The following is a 25,798-nucleotide window of genomic DNA, read 5'->3' on the forward strand; positions in this document are numbered from 1 at the left end:
AAAAGGAAAAGAAACTATCAGAATGAAAAGAAAATGGTAAATAAACAATGAAAATCCCATTCAGAAGTGCTGTTTCATCTCTAAGAGATGCTTTATTCAACAGCAGGTAGCAATCCCCACCAGAAACATCTGCTATCAGAGGATTTGCAGGTACACTTTTGTTCACTGCTCACTGAATTTGTGTCAGTATTATAATTCAGCAGGTTTCTGCTTTTCACACAGACCAGGATTAGCACTGACTTGGGCTGGAGGGCATTCAAGCTGCTGTTCTTCTGTTGGCTATATTTCTCTGTAAACATCTAATTGTTTCAAAAAGTGATGTACAGTATGCAAAAACCTGAATTCAATGCAAATAAGCCTGCGCAGCTCTAAACTTACCAGGTGTTCTCATTAGTGTAAGTAGACAAGGAACGATTCTTGAAAGTTTTACAAACACTTATAATCACAGACAAATACGTTACTGTAAGTATAAAGACACCTATAGCAACATCTCTTTTTCCTTATTGTGCTATCTCAGCATTCATTAATAGGAGATATGTGCCAGTAAATGAAATACTAAGAGCCAGCACTGGCTTCTTCTTGCAAATAATGTAGCTGTGAAATGCTCTGCTGCTGATGAATAAATTTTTTGGCTAAAATAAGAGTCAACAAAATGAAATCTTTACACCCAGCAGATATATATTTTAAATATATATCTTTGCCTGCACTGAAAGCAGAGCATTCATTCTCCCTTTGATATTTTTGTTTGTTACAAGGACTTATCACATTGAGTCTCACTCACATTCATCACAAAGTGTTATAATATGTATATAAAATTGGACAGGAGAACCATTCATCACTAGGTATTGTCCAGCTGGTAAAGCTAAGAAAGACAGGACTTCTCTGAGAAACCATTGCCAATATCTCTGTGTGTGGCTGTGTAATGTATGGCTTCAGATTGCAAAGGCAATAACAGTAAAATATTACCCTAAGGAGAGAAGTAGCTTGCAGTAGGTATTTATGCACTGCCTTCAGTCTTCATCCACGGACAAAATGTGCAATTGTCTATTCCCTGACTTCCCACTATGCACAGACACGACTGAATTGTGTCTTAATTATTAACTCTTGCTTTTATCACTTGTGGGGGTATTCCTTTCTCGCTCCCCCAGCCTGGTGACTCCCATCTCCTGTGACTTTGGCTGAAGGGCTGTCAGAATTCCACCCCTCCTGCTCCACGGTGAGGGGCTGGAGCAGAGGGCAGCTCGGGCAGGGGGGACACGGCAGGCTGCACACAAGTGGCTGGCATCCAGGAGGGTCATCTGCTGCCTGTCTCACATTTCCCTTCCTGCTCTTTATCCTCTGAAGGAAACCCCTGTTTCTCAGAGGCTGATCCCAGTGTTCCAACTGTCTCTCACAGGGCATATTACCAGCGTAGTGGATCCAGCAGGAAATACTTCCCAGGACATTCCCTGGATGTTTAGCAGAGGTTGTTTGCTCTTTCTTACCTTTCCCTTTGCTCAAACGTCATGTGCTTTCTTCTCACACTCCTCCAAGGCTGCAAAAAACCAGACCTGGAGTGGTGGGTGGAGAAAGGAGAAGGACAAGTTGTTCCTTGAAATCAGTGACAGCATCCCAACATCCCTGGACCTTTCTTTCTGTCCAGAGAAGCTCTTGGACCCCCAGCCCAAGCTCCACTTCCAATCCAAGGAGGAGTTTTGGTCTCTGAGGGCTTTATGAGCATCAATTGGGATCTCCTCTTGGTTCAATATTTCCCTTACAAGTGATAAAAATCAGTTCTTCTGCATCTGAGATTCATCACAGCCAGGAAGGAAAGGAAAAAATTTGTCTCATGATGCAGAGAGAAGATTCTTACCTAGTTAGTATTAATGCAATTTTCCAAGAGAAACTGGCATGTCATACGAGTTTATGGCATAGAAGAACGGAAACTTTAGGTTCAAAAATTTTTCCTTCTTAACCATCTGAGAGTTCATTATTTTATGGCCGAATTATGTTGAAGGGTTCAATCCCAGGAATTCACCATGAAAAGAATTATTTCATCTTCATTGAACAATATAGTTTTATTTTAAAATTTATTGTTTCTTGTAAGTTTCACCCCCAAATCTGAGACAGCTCAATCCATTTTGGAGGCATTGATGTGTATAATGCCAACCTCAGTTTATTTTCACTAAGAAGCAACTCGTTGTATATGAGGAGGTTGCATTGCTATGATGACCCCACAAGGGTTCCCAGAGAGTGGAAGCAGTCACACCACAAGGCAACACAGCTTAGGACATAACCTATAAACATCTGGCAGTATTCAGTCTCACAAATTGTAATATTGCAGAAGTTGTGAAAACACAGGATCTGTTTGTTGCCTCTTTGAAATCCTTGGTTTTCACAGTCATTTTTACAGAATCAGGAAAAAACAGGGTAATTAAAACATAAGGTTCAACATCTTTAGATATGTAGAACATTTTCTGTTGCCTAAAACAAATATTCCCAAAGAAAGTATAAAACATTTTTCTGACTTGCAAAGTTTTTGCAGTCTATCATTTAAATTACTTAAATAAAGGGAGCTTTACTGCTCCCAAAAGCTGAGAATATAACACCCGCCATGCATATTAGCTTGATCTTTTTGACAGACCAGAAAAGTGTTTGTGTGTGCCAATTAAAACAAAAATGGATCCCTAGTGGCTTGTTCCTCACACAACTTCTGAAGACTGCTATCATTGTATGCCGGGGTAACCCTGGATAAGGCGGCTCTCCAAAGTAAACAAACTTTTCAAAACTTTCATGACAGATGGGGGTTACAAATGCATTTTAATAAGAGAGTTGCCAAAGCAACTTTTTTGCAATCAGCATATATTTACTTAACATCTAGCAACATTGGGAACACAAGGCAGATACTTTCTCACCAAATTTTTTAACAAATATCATTTTTTTTGAAAGATTGGTTGAAGACCTTTTCTCTCAAGCTGATATTTCCCCATCACTTCAATGTTAACTTTGCTCGACATCCAAAGGACTGTGAGATGGGTGAAGCCAGACTGTAATATGAGACAGACAATCTGCTTGATAATGAAATTTCTGTGGTAGTCATAAACATCTTAGAGTCCTTTAAGTAATTTAACTATCAGCATAACCATGACTACCTCTGTTTGATAGGCTGGCTCATGGAATGGATACATGATGCTGTACGGGTATAACACAGCTCAAGACTGAGCCTTTTGTTTTCTTTTGTTGCCATTTTTTAATATTAGACTCAGCTCACTATGGTACAGCACAGAGAGATATTTTATTTATCCTCTCGGCTGCTTACTCATTCAGCATAAACATGGCCAAGAGACTGGATTATCTGTGAGAAAGAATTTAAGATCAACTTCCAGAAATGCAGTTAGACTTTTGACGTGTTTTTAGAAACTTGCATGGCTCTGTCCCAGTTTAATTGAAATCCAGTTAATTAAACAATTAAGGAGCATAGCGTCTCCCATCTTTAATTAATTCTACTTTTACCGGGGGTGTGGACACAAGAGTGTCCAGGGTTTATATATTTATTCTCAAGTTTTATTATATTGTAATGGGTTTTTTTTAATGAATATTTAGAGACAGAAAATTCCCAATATCCTTTCTTTTTTTTTTCTTTTATTTTTTTTCTTTCTTTTTGACTCTTTTCACAACCTCCCTGGCCCAGCCCTGGTGGCTGCCATGCAGATGGTAAATGAAGTGTCCTGCATTCCATGGATGGACCCCATCCTGAAAAATCTGTTAGGAAAACAGAAAGAAAAATGCCAGATTTCTCTTCATTATAGGGAATCAGGTTGATTAGCATGATCAGAAAAAAACCCACAACTTTGTGAGCGAGCAAGGTGAGATGAAGGGAGCAGTGGGAAGGGGGAAGAGTGTTAACTTTGGAGCTAGAAATGCTCCAGCAACTCACATTTCCTTTTTTTTCCTACACATATCAAGGGCAGCAATCCCAATGCACAGTGCAACAAGAGGAACACATTTTATTGAATTTCTGCACGCAGAGGTATCTGTCAATCCAAGTTTAAATCACTTAGTGTTCACCACAAGCTGTGTGAGTCCCAGGTGGCATAAAAATTTCTGTTTTCTGCACTGAATCTTGCACTGGATTAGCAACTGCTGAAGTTTCCACGGTCCAAAAGCATCCAATAATCCAACACTGAACCGTTGGAGTTGGTTATATGAAGTCTCACCTCAATAGTCCAGCAATTTTTCTGGATTTCCCGGTTTCAGGGGGAGTTGAGCATTGGCTTGTTTCAGTATTTGACTGAATTAAGAACTGTGACATGGATTTTTGGTGTTCATACTTGAGCTATACATGAACCATGCACTTCTTTGGCTGCTCGCTCTCTTCCTTTTCCTTGTTGTGCAGTATGCACTAAATTTTCTTGCTGCGTTTCTCCTTCCCCACAGAATTCTTCACTTCCTGTATGAAGGTTTGTTCTTGGCACTGTCTAAAAATAGTTCATCACTGCAAATAATAGTTGTGGCCACCAGAGATGCATAAGTACACTTTGAAGTGGGTGAATCAATAAGATGGGTTTGGATTTTTGTTTAGCTGTGTGACTTTATCACCCTTTCCCATATCTCCACAGAGTGTCTATCAGTAGGATTGCTGAAATTGCCTCCATCCTTGTTCTGAAGCTAAAATAAATGCAAGAACATCTGTAGAAGTGTATACTGGTAAAGAACTAGAGGGATACCAGGAATGAGATGCTTTTCACAGTGGTGCCGTGGTCCCCAGACCAAACTTTGCAGGAAAACCATGGACAGAAGACCCTGGTCTTCTTCCATGGCTCTTTTACCTCCTATTTTCCATTGGTATGGATATACTGTGAAAGGAAAGTCTGTGAGACAAGCTCTGAGGGGTGATCTGTAAGGGTTTGGAAGTCCTGGCACAGCAGTATATCCCAGAGCACAACCTAGCACAGGAAAAACACAAAATTTGTAAAATTTTTAAAATCCGTTGATCCTGGGTAGCCTCCGAGGTATATTTGTATATTATAAAATGGTAATGGCATTAATTAGACGCAGGGTCCTGTATTTTGTGGAGCTAAAAGGGTACATTTCTGTTTAATAACATAGGATCTTGTTGAACACCACCTTGGTGCATCATTATGGTGACACACGCAAAAAGAAGCTCAACCCTCCATTTGCAGCTCTATAAGGTGACAAGAGAAACCCTTAATAAGCCACAAATAGAATATCAGGAAGTGTTTCACACCTGCCTCCCTCCCCACTTCCCACACAGTGTTGGCAGCCCAGCAGTGCATTGAATTTAGCACACATTTACCTGTGGTGAGCCGATATTTTCTGAGGATCAATGCTTAGCAGCAGGGCTGTGCTACAGCTCACTGCAAAACTGCCATGCGAGTTGATTCAGGCTTTGAAGTCATTTTTTTCCCTTGGTGCTGTAGAGAGAAAGAAGGAATTTAGGCACCCTGGGTCTCCTATCCCCATCCTGAAGGGCATGGCAAACCAGAGGGTTAATGCCAGTTGTCAATCCTCGTGGGTGTTTATTGCTGACAGCAGCAGCAGCAGCATTCTGCCTGGTAAGGTAGTGCTAATTCTAGACTGTAGCCTTTGCAAAAATGATGGCACAGAGAGAGGGATTTTGGGAGGTATTTAAATAAGTGAAGTACCTGGCACAATGGAGTCTGGCAGCTCTGGATAGAACGCTTAATTTTCTTTTTTTTTCCCCCCCCAGATTTGTCTTTCATTTGTTTCCCCGGACCCTCTGTTTATTTCAGCAGTGCCTGACACGGGGATGGTGTGTTAACAGGCCTTAATATTGAACAATTTCTGGTTGTTGTTAGTTATACATCATTTAGGGCTGTGATCATAAATTGTTCAATCACAAGGTTTAGTCAAAACCAGCATTCTTTACTGATGTCTTTTCCCAAGGGTGTTGAAAATTTGATTGTTCAAAGTGCAAATATGGTTTAGCAATCCTTTCCAAGAGTAATTTATCAGAAATCCTAAGGAGGTAATATATAAAAGTGGGATAGAAAACCTGCACATTAAATGGGATTTACCAGCCAAAGCCTTTGGAACTGCTTGCCTGTGAATGACTGGAATGGAGCAGAACAAAGTCAATTACTGACTGTAATTAAGGAGTGGATGCATTTAAACTGTAGAGAGCAGTAGCAGTCTTCTTGAAACTGTCTTGTTACTCTGAAGATTAGTCTGAGGAAAGAAAGAAAAGGACTTGAACTATATCTTACAGAAAGTATATTTTAAATGAATTCTCTTCCCTCCATTCTATGATCTGTTTTTACAGATTTGCTCATAAAACACTGATAATATATGATTATCAAAATAACACATTCAAGACAAAGAAACTTTCAACATGTATTTTGCTTTGGTCTTGTTAGCAATGGAGTATCTCTTTTGCATATCATACAGTGCAAATATTTATGCAGTGCTGAATACTTGTATTTTAATAAAGCTTGAATTTACTGAACGGAAGGCTGAACTATGTTGTGTCCTTTTTAAGCCTTCAAAATACAGTAAATCTAATTACATATGTTGCTCTTACTTTGAAAATGTTATTCCATTTTATAATTTTAATAATGATTTGTTTATACTGGGAGGGAGGCATTAGATTGAATTGTTGCCTGTGTTTAGTCTAATTCATATCTGCATGTATACATTAATGAATTGTGATATCATATCATACATTTTGAACCCAAATGGAGGTCAGCTCTTTTCTGCTGCTCACCTTAAGCTGCATTTGGAGTTTTATTTCCTTTTGGTGAAGGGAGGGGTGAGTGTGCAAGTGGTGTTAACGTTATGGCCCCGGACTAATGAGGGAATTGAGATTTCCCCAATAAATAACTCTCCCTGGTGCTTGGGGAGCAGTGGGGTGGCTGCTGGAGTTGGCCCCCGATGGGTGCAGAGGGGATGGGGTGAACATCTGCAGCCCTGCAGCCCCGAGCCCACACCAGGGGAGCGTTCCCACATTCTCAGCAGCACTCCCACAGGATGTCTCCGCTGGAGCTGCGCTGACGGGATTTTCCTTAATGCTGATGACTTTGGAAACCTTCCTTACAGGCATTTCCTCAATAAAGGGAGGGTTATAGGACAATTAATGTGACATTAGGCTGTTGTTTTTTGGTTTGGGTTTTCTTTTTCCTGGTATTATTTCAGTTTTAAGGGAGATGCTGGGAGTACCCAGGCTGGTGTGGATCTGGTGTTTCTTTTTAGCTTCAGTAAAAACTCTTGACGGGGGGAGATGCAGGGAAACAGCAGCTCTTCAGGTCAATGTATTTACACAAACAAACTGTGCCAGGTCATAACAACTTTGCCTTTTCCCAGAGATGATCAGAAGGAAATCCCTATTTGGTGCTAAATAATCCATGTTCCGGTGAACATTCCAGCATTCAGACTAAACCTGCATCCCCTATACACCAAGACCCAAATGTTCAATTTCCACATGTGGATACCACCAAATTTTGCACCAGCAGCTTTTAGCAGCACCAAAATACGAATAAAACTTTGGTTCCAGAGCTGGCAGGAGCTGAGCTATCTTGGAGCATGGGCAGAATGAGCTCCTGCCCCTTCCAAAATGTGCTGGTGATGTAGCCCTTGGTTGACTTGTCTGCAAACAAAGATGCTGTGCCCAGATGATGCTCCATGGCCACGGGCACCAGGAATTTTGTAGAATAATCCTGGGACAAAATACTGCACAGCTCTGGGCCTCAGTTTTGCCATCTGTGAAATGGTTGCTTCAACCTGTTGTGTGAAATACCTGGAGATTTCCTCTGGTGAAATATATATAAATATAAATATAAATATAAATATATATATATATATATATATATATATGTGTGTGTGTGTGTGTGTGTAAAATAAAAAATTATGTATCATTATTATCCCAGTGGTTTACAGAAGTTCAGACCAACAGCATATACATACATATTTCCACCAAATATTAGGTTAGGCAGTGAAACAGCATTATCAGGGGATTGAATATTCTTTTGATAAATATTCCCAGTGAGTGGATCAAAAATGTAAATTGACTTCTATTCAGACAAACTGGGGATTTTTTTTTTCATGATAAATGGGCTCCTAATTACTCTGCTGCAGCCATCTTTGATGATAACTTCTTTTTTTAATGTGAAAGAGTGACATTATCAGTTTTACCAAAAATGTTTGGAAGTGAGGAATCATAGGTAAATAATAAATGTGCAAATTCAGGAATGGAGGTACCAGAGACAAAAAACAATATTAGTAAAATAGAAATGGAAACTGCAAATGGCAGGAAATAATTTTTCTGATGCATTCAGTTCTTTTCAGGGTGCTTTGATTTCCCTTGAACTGTGTCTCGTTACACCGAGTTTCCTGGCTTTTCTTAACTTTTGTCACATACCCATTATTTCTGTACTATTTGTGTTCTGTGGTTGCATTGCTGAGACAATATCTCATTTGTTTTGACATATTCAAAACAGTTTTCAGACAGAGGTTCAGAACTCCTCGGTAACTCAGCACTCCAGCAGACAAATCTCAGTAAAAAGAACAAGCATTTGGGGGGAACGGGAGGGAAAATAGAGGAAAATCTTCTGCCTGGTGTGTGCTTTACTCACCTGTGTGTGCCCATGCCCTCCCCAGATCACCACAGTGTCAGGAAATGAGTTCCTCTTCCAGTCGGATATCGACTTTCTCATATTGGATTGGTTCCACGCTATCAAAAATGCAATTGACAGATTGGTATGTATTTGTTTTGGCTGTTACCTTTATTAATTAAGATGTAGCAATTTCAACTTCATTTGCTCAGGCATCTCTACAGGTTTTAGGCAGTCAGCAGCTAGCTAGACGTTCCTTTCTCTGAAGGATATAAAAATATGTATGCAAATCTACAAAAAAATGTCAGATAAACAAGGTTGTTGCACAAAAATGTCATTTGATTCTTGCCTCGAAACGGAACGCTACATTTATTTCTCTGAAATAACAAGGACGCTGGCTTGCTGAGGGTTGTAAAAGCACACAAGCACTTAATAACTAATGAATTTTTGCATTTTCTGTTTATGCAGCCTACAGTATATAATCTTCAATAGAACTATTAATACATTTGAGCCTTTTATGAATTTTTGTATTACTTATTCACAAGAATAACGCTAGCAAATAATATTCCTTTGTAACTGATTGCTGGTATTCTCCCAGGAAGGCTGGGGGTTTTCTACTAGAAGTAAGCAGGGTTGCATTTTATTAAAACAGTTTTTAATTACCAAACCAGCTTCAGCTGTAGCTTTTTCTTTCTTTTTTGCCACTCTCAGTACAAATTCCAAACATCTTCCTCCTATCCCTGCCTGATCCAAGAACATTTTCTTTTTTTTTCTTTTTTTCTTTTTTTGAGGGGACTGACTTTCCTTGTTCACTGAAGAATCTGTTGAGAGAAAAATATCCCCATTTCTTGCATTTTTCAGAGGTTTTCAGAGCGGTGGAATCTGCAGCCTCTTTGAAAGGGTTAATTTGAACACAGCTACTGTTTCCTTAAAGAGCTACAAACATTCTATTACCCTGAGGCTATAATCAGCCAAGGAAAGTTTGATCTGATGATGTATGTCTTCATATTGTGCATTTCATTGGGTGTGTGAGGATATTGATATCCAACTAAAGATTTTGGGGTGGAGTTTTCCACGGAGACTCGGGGGAAAAAAAATCTTTTTTGGCATATTATTCAACTAAACATCTAATAAACCTGATTTTATATATATATATATATATATATATATATGTAATTTTTTTTTAGTGTAGCTGAAGTAATATTGTGGCACCAGCAGCCCTGAGCATGCAGAGAGAGCCACAGCAGCAGCAGCTGGTGGGGCACGAGTGGCCCCTGGTTGGCTGGTGGTGGCCAAGGTCCGAGTGCGCAGGACAGGATGTCCCCACGCAGCACTCCTGGCCACTCCATCCCTGCCAGCCATGTCACTCCTGAAACTCTGAACGAGTGTGAAGAGCCTGGCAGCTTTCCAGCCTCTTGGGATGGCTGAGTCTCACCTGACCAAATGCCACGGGAGGAGACGTGGCTTCAGCCGAAACAACGTCGCCTTTTTTTCGTTCTTTTTGGTTTTTTTGCTTGTTTTCCCCTGCTCATTTTCACTTTGTCTGCCAGTAAATTAGAATAAGAGAAAAGCCCCCCGACTACTTCTTAAGCTTAAACCAGCAGAATTCAACCCCAAATTTGCGATGATGTTTGAAGTAATTGTGTTTGCAAGAATATTTACTGTAACTATCTAAAACAGAAAAGCAATTTAAACACTCTTCCTCTTTGCCAGCATTTGAAAGTAGCCTGCAATGTGGAAATAATTTTGGTCCCTAAAGCCTAAAGAAGCAGGCCTTTTGTTTTCCTCACTTAAATGGGAATTTATCTCAGAAATTAGGATCAGTCTGTCAGGGCCATAAAAGCTTTGCCATATGACAAATTTTGCATTACACTTTCCTTAAATTATATACTCCCTGCACACTTGCTCTGTGTGTGTCTGTTAGCTTCTGTACTGGCATTCTGGAATCTCTTGCTGCATTCCTACAAATAATAATTTTATTAAAAGCATACACATATGTATATACATTTATATATATTCTTTTCCCAGCCAAAAGAACAGAGAATTACATCGAGAAATTTGGAGTTCAAACTCAGAAGATCCTCCAGCATCGAATTACTGAATAACTTAGACACTGAATCCAAAGAGCCAAAGCCTGAACACAGAAAATCTTTAAGTAAGGCTTTTTTCTTTCCTCATTTTTCTTTCCTTTTTTTTTTTCCTTTCCTTTTTAAATAACTATGCCATTACAGGACAAGATAATTTTTATTACATACAGAATGTAAGGAAGATCACTGAGAATTTTAAAGCTGAATATGTTCTGCACTGATATACATAACTTGCATTTAAGTAAAGACAGTTACTAGCTCCACACTTTTAAAGGGTGACACTCTCTCCTAAGCAAAATAAATTTGTTTAGGAGCAAAGACATTTATTTAAGCCATTTATTTTTTAAAATAAGCAACATGAGCCCTACGTTAATGGTCTGTTGCAGTTGCTTTGTTTCCATTTTGGTAAAATACCTCAAATTGCCAGAGTAATTTTGTGTGTTGTGTATTTATACACTGAATTGCTGAAGGAATTGACATATCCTTTGCAGCCAACAATCAGTGATGTATCTATAATTTTATAGAAGATAAATTCCAGGGTTTGGCGTTGATTGTTTGTCAGTGTGATTAGAAAAGAAAGTGATCTAAAACCAACAGGGCTGTGCTTTACTCCTCTGAAAAGACTCTCCCAGTTTGTGCCGAGATCCTCGTGAGATCGTGGGGAGCAGGAGCTGCTGCTGACCCTGAATCCCTCACTCGAAATTTTTTTAACTTCAGCCTCTCCCCTGAATTTTGTTTTCCTCCTTTGTTTGGTGGGAGGTTCACATCCTGCTCACGGTGACAGCCCCAGACTGGCAGGCTGGTTCGAGGTGCCTTTAGGTACCAAAGGGCTCTGTAGGAATTTGCCTGCACGCATTTCAGTGCAGGATCAAAGCCTGAGATGTTAAGAAAAGGGCTGCATTAAAAAGACCCAACATAGCTATTTTTAATGATAATTATCCACACAATCATAAATATATGCACACATGCGTGCGCGTACACACAAATAGAGACTCATTAAATAGTCTCTTTTTGCAGACCACAGGATTTTGGGGTTTGTTTGCTTATTATCTTGAAGATGTTTCTTTTTTTTTTATTATTTTTTAAGGGTTTTGTGGTTTTGTTTTTTTTTTCTTTGTGTTATAAAATATAAAGTAGCCTGAACGTGGCTTGTGAAAAATTGACCCAATATCTTTGCACTGGGTGTTACGTTGCATTTCTCAGAGGAAGAAAAATAAGACTGAGAACACAGTGAGTTCTGAGGGTCTGATTCTGCTCTTATTGTAGCTAATAGCAAAATGCCCATAAACTGTCTCAGCACTCAGGGAATTTTTATTTATTTATTTAGACTTCTCACATATCTTTAAATGATAATTTGTCAGACAAAACAGAAAAAGTGACTATGAGCAGTGACAGAGACTTAGTCTATGTTTCTTTTCAAACCTTAGAGAATCCTGAATAACCTCCGTTTTGTTAAAGGCTATTTAAACTATTAAAAAAATGTGAAAATATCTGCTGTGAAATCTCACTGAATCGAAGCTTGCATTTAAATACCGTAGATTGGATTGCTTCTAAAATATGTATTCAGAACTTTTTTTTTTTTGGCCCCTTGAGATCAAGCAATTATGTGGAATTAGAAAAATCATATTATTCACTTACTTATTAGTAGTCTGAGCACAAACTGTATTGTCAGTTTTCTGCCTTTGGCTTTCTGTGCCCTTAATGTTCACACAAGTATCGTAGCCAGAATTATCGGCAGCTAGAGCCAAAATTGCTTTAAAAAGGCATGAGAACTGGTAATGACACATTGTTAGCAGTTAACAGGTGGTCGTTTCATTGTCCAGTTTGACTGCAGAGCACAAAGATATGTGCAATATCTGCAAGTGTATTTATAAAGTTCTTGCAAAGTTTAACGATTTTATAATTTTATAGTGCTTTTACGTTATTGACTATTGCCAGTGCCAAATCCAAACAAAGGAGATTTTTTAATGATGCCTTAGAACTCCTCCAGTTTAACAAAGATGAGCAACTGATGTTTTAGCAGCCCACCCCCTCCCACTTTGATAACCTTTAATGAAATATTCAGACAGCTCAGATTCATTTGTATTTACCTTATCTACATTGTAGGTGTTGCAAAAATATCCTTGATACTGCTGCATCATTGCTTTTTTTAAATTATTTTTATTTTCAGCAGTACAAGTATATAAAGGACAGGTACCAAAGCATTTCAGTAATTTACTCTTTAATTTAAGACTGGGGAGACTGTCCCTGGAGATTTAGTAGCTGGAATTTGGTTTTTATGTCTAATCCTAATTGCTTCTGCTTGCACTACAAGGACAAATGGTAATTCTCTGTTATGCTTTTTGAGCTGTAGACACTGCTTTCATTGAAAATTGGGCTCAAACTGCCAGGCTCAATTTCCAAAGTTCAGAGAGTGGCTGTTCTCTTGGTCGTGCAGCTTTTCAGTGGCTTCTCATCCAGTTTGGTTTCAACTCATGTTCTAATTGAAGTTTTCTTGAGCTATGAAGAAACCAAGAATGGCCTTGGGGAGTGTTACCAAAATATGTAAAACTGTGATCTTGTTCTCAAATACATGGAAGGAGGTGACTTTTTATTTTATGATGTCATCTATTTCACTGATATAATTTCTGCAGCTGATGCTGGTCAGAAATAGCACAGTTTTCACCCCAGAAACCTCCTCCATTAGAAGAAGGATGCATTTTGTGCAAGAAAATTGCCTTGCAGCACCACTTCTTTCAGTGCAAAGAAGTGTTGTTCTAAACAGATCATTTAAAAAATTAATGTCAAACTTCATAATTTCCAAGTAATTTAGTTATCATTCAGACCATAGGGGTGTTTTGGGGTTTTTTGTTGGTTTTTTTTTTTTTTTGTAAGGTTATCAAAAAGTCCTCCCAGTTAGTACCAATTTTAACTGGGTTCACTGGTAGGTGGTCTGCTATGTTAATTTTAAATCCCAGGGAACCACGCACCTGGGTTACTCTGCAAGTAGAGATGCTGTTGTGGTGTATGGGAAGTAGGGAAAGAATCTGGGATGTAGGGAAAGGGTCTGTGCACCACAAGGTTCCCAGGAATTGTTCTTTTCTCCCAACCCCAAGGGACCTTACGGTGTGTCAGGACAGCTCTTGCATTTTGGGCACTGAAACCAAGCTGATGCTCTCAGCTAAGTTCTGCCCTTCTTTTCCTGCCCATGCACCCATCGTGTGGTTTGCGTCCTCTGGGCCATTTGTGGCCATCATCTGGGAATTCTGTCCCCCAGGAGTGACCTCTTGTGGAAGAGCCTGGGCTGGAGTTGCTATTGATTGTCGGAGGGGATCAATTCCCCTCCTGCTCCCCCTCTCCAGGATGGAAACAAACAGCTCTGCAGTAGGAAGAGTGCCCTTTGGCTACCGTATCAATCTGAGGGCTGCTCTTGTCAAAATGCACAATCACAAGCTTGATAATGCAATCCATTCCCAAAGCACTATATTTCCAACCTGTTCTCCATCATTTCCTTATGGCGTCACATTTACTCAGTTCATCACATTCTTATTAATATTTTAGGTTTCCTTGAAAGTGATGGAATTCTATTTTTATTACAAAAGCAACAAGAATAAATACTAATTGTTGTCAGTTATTTCCTTATGTAGTGGGAACAGTAATCTGTTCCTCAGCTTTAGGTTGCCAAAGCAAAATAATGAAATATTTTAGACATTTAAAAAAAATCTGTGATATTAGATAAATGCAATTTGATCTCCTTGTTTGCCACATAAAAGCTGGAACTGCCTGAATTGATAAGATTGAATTGCATTATTTTTATTGTTTCTACTCGCATATTTTTTCCTTATCTTCAAGAACATTTCACTGGAAACCCAGTGGTTACTCATGCAGCCTGGAAAATCTCCTCCATGTTTGAATTCTAGCTGGAGGTGCCACAACTCCAGCCTTAAGAATTTTAAAAAATATATATGTGTGGAAAGGAACATGTTGGTGAGTTGTGGCAGCGTTGTTGCTATTCATGGTCATCTCAGTGTCTCACTAAGAGCAGCCAGAGACCCCAGGCGTCACTGTGCCACACACAATGTGATACCGAAGTAAGACAATTCCAGCTCTCAGCCCCAAAAAGGACAAGTTGCAACAGGTGGAAAAAAGTGGACAAAGGCAGGGGGTGGAAGGAAAAGTTGACAGCAAAGCCAACATGTCATGCATATTAAACAGCAGGCTTGGGATTCCTTTCCGCTCTCCGTAAGGATCTGGGTTTTAGACCCAGCACCCTGGCCACCAGCCAACTCAAATAATGATACTTTCCTTACCTAAATTCCTCCTGGACTCTGAACAGGGAGTGATGAGTCTTTAAGTCCAAAAGGGTGATGCTTTACCCTTGGGATGCCACAGCCTTTGCATGCTTCCCTAGGGAATGGCCTTGTGGCAGTGTCTGGGAATATACCTTCTAGCATCTTTTAAATCAAGGGAAAAAAACCCCAAAACTTCTGGATCTTAATTTCAATTTGCCTTCATAGGTATTTGCTACAAAGTCATCTGGGCATTGAAGTCTGTTTTAGTTTCTTAAAAGACAGTTAAATTCAGGAGTTTATAGTCCTTAGAATTGAACCATGGACTGTGTGATTTAAAATTGCCCAAAATTGCTTTTCTTGTTTCATTCACTTTTCTCCAGAAGACTGAATTTTGAAACTTGAGCATGGTGTGTATTTATCCCTCGTTAATTACTAAAGCATCTGGAATCCTTTCTGAAGGCAGTTTGTTAGATAACCACGTCTGTACAATGAGTGTGAGGGGAAATAACAGCAGCAGAAACCCCCTTTGGTCATTTCATGGACAGGGTGGAAGAAATGGGGAATTTGGTGGAGCTTGAAAATTTCCTGGCTTCACATGCTCCACTTGGTCCTTCCCTAGCTAAATCTTCCTCCAAGGACTTGTCTGAGGGTTTAAGGTTTGTCCCTGCACAGGACTGAGAATTTCTGTGGCAAAGACCTCCTGTCTGAGGCTGTTGTTTCTCTGAGGAAGGAAAGGATAGGCACCAGGGCATGAACACATGGATTTACATGGTTTTGGCTGTGTAATAACAGAAGGAGGAAAAAAAAAATCCAGAAATTAATTTCTTGAAAACATCATTATATGTTCTAGAAAAAGGCACTGCAATTACAGGCAGTGCTGAGAGGAACCTGTGGGAGTTTTCTGTTTTCTTCTCTAACACATGAAGGGGATGGAAGGTTTGGAGACCATATCTTGGGATGCAGAGAGAGGTTTCACTGGCCCATCCAAGCTTATCAAGGGCTGGATTCTGGGGTAGCTCATGTAGTCATTCATCCACACAGAGTCACCTATTTGAAAAGGGGGTTCATTAACAGGGCACCAAAAAGGTGTGGATATGGCCTTTGAGGACATGGTTTGGTGGTGAACATGATGGTGGCACTGGGCTGACAGTTGGACTCGATGATCTTAGAGGTCTTTTCCAACCTTCATGATTCTAATTAGAGCCACAGAAGTTGGAAATCACTCCATTTCTTTGTTATTTCTGATGAGGTCTGAATTCTTTCCCCTTCCTGGCCCATTTATTTCAGCTAAATGTGAAGTTCAAAGCCAAATGATCTTATTTAGGGACTATTATTATATTACAATGTTAGCGTTATGTATAGGTCAGTTTTATTACTTTTAATAAAGCCAAGAAACATAAAGCAATAATGTATATTAGTGCAGCATTACCAATGGCAACAATTAAAACAGAAAGCAAAATGAAAACTAGCTGCAAATATACAGTTTCCTACTGCAATGTTAATTTTGTCACTCTGCATCTTGTATGTTTGTGGCATTTATTTTTATTGCATCAAGAGGAATGCACTTAGCTTCAGGCACTAAAAAAAAGCAGGAAAAGAAAATGCTACATGCTGGGTTTGCAGAGTGGAATCACTCATCTGGACTACAGGGACTAAACATTTTTTTACATATTTGTAGTCTTATGTTTCTCTTCTACATTAAGTATAGGTATGCTCTCTTCCTAAAGCTTAGGAAAATACTGATTCAGCAACAAAGAAGTAATAATATTGGCACGTGGGAAACAAAACATGCCAAATTGAGAAACAAATTATGTCACTTCTACTGATAATAGAAGATTATGTTGCACGCAAAATCACAACTGGCTGTGACTAGTCCTAAAAAAATTACATTTTTTCCTGAATTTGAATATCCTGTTTCCATCAATTATAATATAATGTTTCCTTAATCCTTTGTTTTATTTCTACTTCACTCTCCAAAATCCTTCCAGAGTTTACTATTTGGGTTGAAAAAGCATATTTTTAAATTGGGCATATCCAACTTCCATATAAACATTTGGCAGGGAAACCCATGCATGTTCACTTAATTCATTTTTATTGAACCAAGTCCAGATTTTTAGCCAGGAAAAAGTTAGATATTAATCATATCTGAGCAGGATCATTAAATTTTCCTTTACCTACTAGAACAGCAGGGTCATTATAGAACCATGAGAAGTTAGCTCACTTATTAATCTTTACAATTACATAAAAGTGATCATTTTTATAGTATTTAAGAGTAGCTCTAACCCATTATGTGAAGAGTATGTGGGAATATTATAATATAATATAATGTATTATTATAGATGTGACCTGTGACTCATTGGTCTGCTCACTGACACACAACTCCCTGGAAAAGTTATCTGTTTGAGCTTGGATAATCTTTAATTGTTTCACACTTCTCGTGCTCATTTATGGGGCATACTAGTAAATAGAGAGCTAGTCACTGAGTTATTAATTACCTCATTATTACTTAATTATCACCATTGCATACTTCATTTTTATGGGGAATTATATCATAAAAGAAGGTATTTTATGCTGCCCACCACAGTTAAGTATGAATGACAGCGATAGCTAATGTAGGATTGAGTTAGTTAAAGAAAATCAATCAGAAATCCTCGCTATAGATTACTATCCAGTTTCTTCTGCCTTTTCCAGCTAGCACTTCTCATCCTTGACTTTGAAACCCAACAGTTTAAACTCGGTTCTTGTTTCAGTGGACTAATCCCCTTTCATAAATCATGTTCAAGTGCTGAAATAATTTGCACATCGTTTAAAGAGTATTTGCTTTGAAACATTCACCTCAAGCCCTTTTGTATATCCTTTCTCTCTAAAGATTTGTAGTATTTGTTTTGTTCTCTGAGGTATAAAAGACCTGGGTAAACTTTATTCCTGTTGTTTCAAGATTAGTGAAACAAAATGCATATTTATTCAACTGGGACTGAAAGGAGCTTTAGTAAAGACGATCATACATACGACCCAGGGGAATGTTATAATACAAAATGTCTGTCTTAAAATCTCTTCAGGTTTGTTCAAAACACTATTGAAGGACTTAATTTTAAAGAAAGAAAAGGAAAAGGTTACAAATCCATATTTCTTCTTTGTTCCAAAGAAGAGAGAGACACCACATATTTTTCTTAACAAAATAAACTCCTGCATGTGCACTCTAGATGGATTTGATATGGAGGCAAGTAGAGACTGGGTATCATGATTGCTTTAAGTCTTTTCTTACTGAACCACAGATACTGACACAGCCCTTAAGAAAGCATCATTTTGGAAAAATTAGAGTGTTTTTTTTTTTTTTTTTTTCAGACACACACTTGCTTCAGAAAAAGCAATCACAAAAAAATCATGAGATTTTAGGCATTATAGGAGCCAAGCAGTTGGGCTTTTTTTCCATGCACTAGAAGTGAGGTAGATTCCTGCAATGAGGAATCTACTCTGACTCTGCCACTTCCAAGTCTAACTACCCAACTTGTCTTCCACTGCTTTGGTCTCTTATTTCCATAACCACTAGATCTCCCCTTACACTGAGTAGCAAAACTAAGGTTCGATGTAGATTGTACAAAATGCCACATTTTTATAGTTGAAAACAGCCCACTATGCAGACAGCTACCTCTGCTCGACCTTCCATCACCATGTGTCAGTAGATCTCCAGTCTTTGCATCTCCATAACTTTTCCTCCACGGGGAAGGAATAAGAGGCTGACAACAGATAACACCTAAATAGATGGAGGCGTTCTCGCTGCAACAGGGAATATTTTAGACCGCAGTCTTTGGAGAGAGGTCAGAATGAGAGCAAGTGAGCAGGACTTGCTGAACTTTGTTATTCAGGATAAGCCAGTCCAGTCCATCACTCCTTTAAACATAATTTTGAACCTTTCATGATATTTCTTGAAATAAGTGCCCCTATTGGAAGGGTGTAGCCAGAAAAATGATTCTTACACTGTACTGTATCCTGAGGTTTCACTATTATTTCTAACTAATCTAGATGCAATCCTCATGGTATTTTGGGAGGAATGTGACAGAAATAAGGAGGTTTTTAGGTTATAAAAGTCTAAATTAAGCTCAGTTAGAGAGACTGTACGTCAGGCTCTAGACAGGAATACCTACTTTCCAGACTCACCTTTTTCCCTGTTAAGTGGTGAAATCACTTATATATTTGGACCTTCTAGCTAGAAGTTTCTATTTAATTTAAATTGCGACAGTAAATCCCAAATATTTAAACAACAACTTGATGGTACTCTCTCCTGGACAGGGCATATTAATGGAATTTAAAAAGAATGTGTTTTGTAGGGTCTCCTCTTTGCTCCACCAGCTGCCTGCTGACGAGCCGGGTAAACAGATCCAGCCTCTAAAATCCGAGGGGTGGAACATCACTGAAGGGTTAAATGCTGTATTGTTTCTCAATTAAGTAAAAGGTTCCAACTAGCTGGCTTTAAATATTGATGCTGAAGAGAGAGCTATGACATATGAGCAGCTCCCCTCACCACCGAGGATATTTGGCTCCATTTAATTAATTCCATTGGCCATTGTCTTAAGTGCGCCCAGGATTCACCCAAGAGGAATTCACTTGCGTTGCTGTTATTGAAAAGTGTAACACAGCATTATCTGCCTCAGACAGACTTTTTGTAGCATTGAATCAATTCCCCAGCTCTTGAAAACAACTACCTCATTTGATTCCTTTCATAATTAATGAAATTCAGTAGTAATGCTTTTGCCCCTCAGCTCAGGCTGGAAAAATGTTCCAAAACTTCAGTTTTCAAGCTGAAAGCACTCTAATTTTCAGCCTAAATGGACTTGTGGTGCAATTGTGTTCTTGCGGCAACATTTAGCCTGCTCCTCATTTTCAGCAGTTCTGCCTCAGGTGTACCACCCCCTGCTTGGGCTGATAACTAGGCCAGCCAAGATTTTGTAGTCTTTCCTACGATAGGGTGCTGCCTTTCTATTTCTTACCATCTCAAAGAACTCTTTTCTGAATCTCTGTCCCTTTCAGTCAGTGTTTTTTGCATTGATATTCAAGTTTAGGTCTTCCCACAGACTTGGAAAGCAGAATGCAGTCTCACGTGTGGAAATGGTTCACCTGATACAGCATAGGGATTGTATTTATCTCTTCCATTGCCACTTTTTTAGACATTTAAAGTAAACAACCAGGACAGGTAGATTTTGCTGTCCTTTAATCTCTTGCATCCAGTGCATTCATTATGAAAACTAAGGAGCAAACTTGCCTTAAGGCTTTTCATAGCACATAAAATATGTGCCTACATGTGATAACAGTTTTTGTAATTAATTTTTAAGGTGTTCAATTTAAACAAAGAAGTAAAACTCAGCTTTTTTATAAAACTGAAAAACTCTTTGCAAACAACACATTTAAAATACACAAAATTAAAACATTTAAAATTACCCCAGTGCCAATACATTTGAAAAAAAGCCCTTTGGAGACAAAAAAAGGTTTTTAATGCACTTATCCTGAAATTCATGAAGACGCTTGGTACAGAACACAGAAATAATTTTAAAAGCATACAGGTATGAATCCCTACTAGAGAAAGCTTTACAGTTAATATATTTTGCAATGACATAGTGACAGTACATTTTATAGTCACTTTTGCTGAGGAAGGTTATTCTTCAGTCCAAGGACTCAGGCCCAAGGGAAGGTGGCCAGATGTGGACAGGGCAGAACAGGAGGGCAGCCAGATGCAAATTGGATCATTTGCCATTTAACAGAATTTGGGGCATAAACTTATAAATCAGGGAAAGACAGCCTTTGTCTTGGTGGGTTTCTATAAGGAAAGATTTATTCAAGGTGTGGGAACTCATGCTCCACATCACTTCATGCTCCCTCTTTCTAGGACAGAATAGCTGTGACCTATTCAGAAAAGGCCTTTTTATTCTATTTTTCTCAGGAGTCAACTGGCTCCTGAGCAGCACAGGTATTTCCCTTGATAAATGATACTAGAAGAACCAGAAAGGTGACAAAAAATTATGCAGTGCATGTGGTGACCTCAAGATCACTGACTGTCTTATATCCAAGCCATAGATGCATTCAATTAAGCCAAACTCTTATATATATGTGTGTGAAAACACATGTAATAACCTCTTTCCCTTCTATTTAAAATTAAAGATGATTATTTTAGGGTGCTATAATGCTCCTACCTTCCTTTCTTCTTTTGAAAGTATTTCAGTTGATGTGTTTGAATGATAGCACTAAAAATTAATGAATAAATAATGAAAACACTGTAACACCTGGATTATTATACTGTGTTATCTGATCACTCAATATGATGGATCAAGGGTAAAACTGATATTAAGGCACAATTACAAGCAGTGGAATACTTGATTTATTGTTTTAACTTTGCTCTTAATGCAAGGCACACAGTCATTTCTGAACTGATATTTGATGTCTGGTTTAAAATATCTTTTGTTTTGGCACCTGGTGGTTTGAAATAGGGGTTCAAATATGAGAGAAGCAAATTTTTCTATTTTCACAGGTAGTTGTAGGGATGGAGGCAGAAGAAGTGAGGGAGAGGCTTAGGAAAAGTGGATGATTGAAACATGGTGACATGGAGAAAAGGAAAGAAAGGATCCTGAAACACTGTAGTTTGCTGCCTCTCTTGTCTGAATTTGGTTTCTTTTGGGGTACTGTAGCAGATATTGCCTGCTGAGTGGGAAACAGAGCCAGGCAAGGCAAAGCAGCAGTCTCATCTTTTCTAACTGAGTTTTTAAAAAATTGTTTGTATTTGGAGAATGTGAGAATGGAGAGGATCCATTAGAATTGTACTTCTGTTATCAATGACCCACAAGGAGAATGCTGTTTGAAAGCAAGTTTTATAACTGGTGAGTTGTAACCCAGAAAGCTAAGTTAGCAGAATTCACCTTTTCCAAACAATTGTTTATTTGGAATTCATTTGTAGCCGTCCCTGCTCAAGTTACGGGTCATTCACAGTAATAAAGCTTTCTAATTCTGTGACAGAATATTCATAATGTCTTTAAAATACTCAGCTGGATAATAGTCCCCAGGATCTGGACAGCAAGACTTCAAAAGGCAGAGTCCTCTGATCTCCAGTTTCCTTATTCTCTCTAAGCTTGGAAGGTTTCAGCTATCAAGTTTTATTGGTTGATAGTCTAATTGCATTTGTATTATCTTTCCCCTTAATATTATTTTCTTTTCTCTGTATTGGATTTCATCCAAATATTACTGTGACTATGAAGCAGTTTTCTGAAATGTTTTGCTTTCACTTTGATGCTTAACTGCTTTACACGTGAGTGCTGCAATAAGGTGCAGGTTTCTGATAATAGTTTTCCTTCTGTGAGGAAAAGTTTCCACAACCTCCTGTACTTTGCTTATATTTGATATGGCCCTTCAGTTTGAGGCTTTTCATGGACAAGATAAGGTTTGGTTAAACATCTGAACTTTTGAATGTTTATCTGAACTAGATTCGACCCCTAAATTTGTCCATCATTAGTTATTTTGCTTTTCTTTTTTGAGGCTAAATTATGCTATTAAATATGTTCTAAAGTAGGTTAAACCCCTGCCCAGTTTGTCAGCTGGAACATTAATTTTAAAGCTAAAACAGTCTTCTATTGGCTCTTTTTAACATTTTGTCTGAATTTTGACCATGGCTGGTCAAACAGAGAGTCAGTGCACCCATGAAAACCCCACAAGTAGCTGATTGAAGAGTCTCAGAGTTGTTGTGATGGCTGGCCTGATTTTATTTCAGGAAAATAGCCTGATAATTAGTAACTATTTGCCTGCTCAAGCAGCTTGTTCCAGTGCAGCTGTTCTGGAGACTGGATAAAGGACTAAATGTCACCACATGCCCAGCAGTATCTCTGGAGGTGTCCCTCTCTGAGCCCCTGCACAAGGGCCAGGCAGACTTGGGGTCCCAGCCACAAAATACATGGCTAAATAACCCAAAAGCTCCTTTCTGGACTTTCCTTTTCCTCCTGTAATTCCCCTGTCTCAGTCCAACAGGAGGATGACCCACAGCACATCTCACAAGGCACCTTCTCCACTCACAGCCTCTGTAAGGTAGCCTCACCAAAAAAAAGCTGTAGCCTCACAAAAACCTGTAGCCTGCTTTTGGTCCTCTTTTTGGGTTTGTTTATTTCATTCAGATCCTAAATCACCTTTAAGGAAGCTTTTCCAGTGTCCTCACACGGACACTACCTGAGCAAAGGGTGGCAACTGCTCAAAAGTCTGAAGGTCAATTGTGTTTCAGCAAATGGAAATAATTTCCGGTTAAAAATAAAATTTAGTTGATGGCATGAGAGTGACTATCTAAGGTTTATATTCATGTGAACATATCTATTGGAGATTCTTACCAGAAATTTCACTTGAGATAAGAAGTGAAAGGAGTTCTGAAATCTGACAACGTGCTCCTTTTACAAATGAGCTCATGGATGATCTTTTGTTGTTGTTCTTACTCTAATGATATAATTGAGGTAGGGATAATTTGATAAGGTATAGTTGACAGAGTACAGCAAATGGATTTCAGATCTCTGGCTAGATATTTTCTGATTACTTTAAAGATAATGGGTGTGCCTTTTTCCTTCATAAACTACCACATCTACAGTCACTGGAAAGTACTAAACTTGCTGTTTAAAAGAGAAAAATGTGCTGGAACTTGTGGTTTGAAAGAGCAAATATAGAGCTGAATGTCACTACTGGTTCTCATTGGAAATAAACAGTTTTAGCATGTTGGTTTCATAACTGAGGCACTGTGAATTAATTCTGTCCTTTATTGTATAAGAAACACTAGAAGTTCATTGTGGGTCAAAAAATATAGGGTTATGAGTATAATCAAAGACTGAGTACAATGGGAATATAATTAAATATTAAATTAATTTACTTCTAAAATTTAGAAGAATGAAACATAATTGATAAAAGTTTCAAGAAAAAGTAAATTCCTTGGTAGGATATTCTTTCTGGAAGGGTCCCAAAAACTGGATCTGAATTAGAGGCTCAACACGGTATCCAAGCACATGTCAAAATTTCAGTATATGAAACATTTGTACAATTCTTAACAAGAATATAAATACAAGACTCCCTTGTTCTCTACAGATAATTAATTTGCTTCCAAATGCATAAGGCAGAATTATATGTAGGTTTTTAAGGTAAAATTGTCCCATGGCTACTAGCACCGAGCCCCCCAAGAGGGTTTTCTTTTGGTGTAAATCTGTCCAGTGCTCCTGGTAGAAAATGGAACCATATCATTTTCTTGTCCTTTTGCCTGAGCAGTTTAGTGGAAGTGATGACTATTCATAATATTTGCAAAAGGTTGAAAAGGTTTTTTTTTAGATTAACTCAGGAGGCAAGTTTAAAGACTTGAAAGTTATTTGCATATATTTCACAACAGAAGAAAGCAAACAGAACTCCATATTCTATAAGCTCCTGAATGCATTATTTATTGTAAATTACTTGTTCAACTTAATCTGAAAATTGTCTACAGTATCTTGCTCTGTCTTCCTCAACCTCCAACTGCATGGGATTCCTTTTTTGTTTTATGAAGTCTTCTTAAATAATATTTTATACAATATATGTCAGCTTCAAAAGTCATTAACTCAAATATTGCAGTTCTTTTTCTCAGTAACTGTCCCATTTTATGAGTGGGATGAGGCTGTGTGGCTGCAAACTCTGATTCACCCAGTTAGGTAAGGGCAAGGCCCCCTCTCCAATTCCTATGTGTTCCATCCATTGAGCATTCTCCTGGGAATCTTTTTGCAAAGAGGCTGTGTCAAGAGTCCTAATCCCTGAGATGAGCTTGGGCAGACCAGTTTCCCCTTCCCAAGTACACTTTGCTTTCTTCCTAAACTCTTAAGTACTCTGACTTTGTGTACTGTAGCAGATTTCATCCAAGCCCCACATGTTTTACATTAGATGAATATAAACTGGTCATACTGTATGAATAAAATGAATTCATTGATTTCTGGCATTGTGGTTTTTATATTCGAGTTAAGTTTGTATAACAGTGTTTCTAATATTGTGACAATACTAAAAAAAAATTGTGGAAAGAAAGGGCTTGGCAAGTCCTGAGTGATCTAGTCCAGTCTCTCCTGTCACAAGGTACAGTGTTCTGTGTCCTCATACATAAATTTATTAAGCTGCATCTTAAATTCTTTTAGTTTTATTTGCCACCACGACGTCTTTAAAAGGGTGGTTTAGAACTTCATATTATGGCCAGTTTATACTCATCTATTCTCATGCCAACATTGTTCTTCAGTTAAAACAGCTCTTCTCCCTCCCTGCTGTCCTCTTCTCCTCTGCTGCTCCTTTTCCCACCCCCACCAGCAAATTCATAGAGAACAATCCCAGCTCTTCCCAGCCATTTTCCCAGCTGGCCAAACATGCCAAGCTCCCTGGCTCCTTCCAAAATCTCAGCAGACTCTTTCTCCTGGTGCTTCTCACTGCTGCTGCTTGCACCTCTTCTGCCAGGAATTTCCACCTCACATATGTGTCCATGGTTATACACTCATGAGAGAGGATTACTTTTTATTAATTAAAATTAAATATTTTGGATTTGTTGGTTGGGTACTGAAATAGGCTGCCCAGGGTAGTGGTTGAGTCATGATCCCTGGAAATGTTGAAAAGATGTGTAGATATGGTACTTGAGGGCCTGGGTTAGTGGTGGGCCTGGAAGTGCTGAGGAAGAGTTGGACTTGATGTTCTTAGAGGTCTTCTCCCACCTTCATGACTCCATGAGTCCATAATTCCAATCCTTCTCTAACCATGCTGTGCATAGTTCTTATCCAGTTCCCCCTGTTTCCAGTCTCAAATTCACCAAGTTTTTTGCCTGATATCCTAAATTCTTGTCTCAGCTGATGATGCTTCCAGTCTTGAGTCA

General features: G+C 38.7%; 1 protein-coding gene across 1 annotated transcript in view; it reads left to right on the plus strand.

The window, feature by feature from the left end:
- Positions 1-25,798, plus strand: part of ARHGAP15 (Rho GTPase activating protein 15) — a 320,905-nt gene that overhangs the window by 154,860 nt on the left and 140,247 nt on the right. Inside the window, exons 7-8 of the mRNA XM_066553615.1 lie at positions 8,614-8,712; positions 10,596-10,722. Of these exons, the coding sequence (XP_066409712.1) occupies positions 8,614-8,712; positions 10,596-10,722 (226 nt within the window). The remainder of the gene's footprint in view (positions 1-8,613; positions 8,713-10,595; positions 10,723-25,798) is intronic.

Source organism: Molothrus aeneus, chromosome 7 (genome assembly GCF_037042795.1).
Source record: "Molothrus aeneus isolate 106 chromosome 7, BPBGC_Maene_1.0, whole genome shotgun sequence".
Taxonomy (NCBI): domain Eukaryota; kingdom Metazoa; phylum Chordata; class Aves; order Passeriformes; family Icteridae; genus Molothrus; species Molothrus aeneus.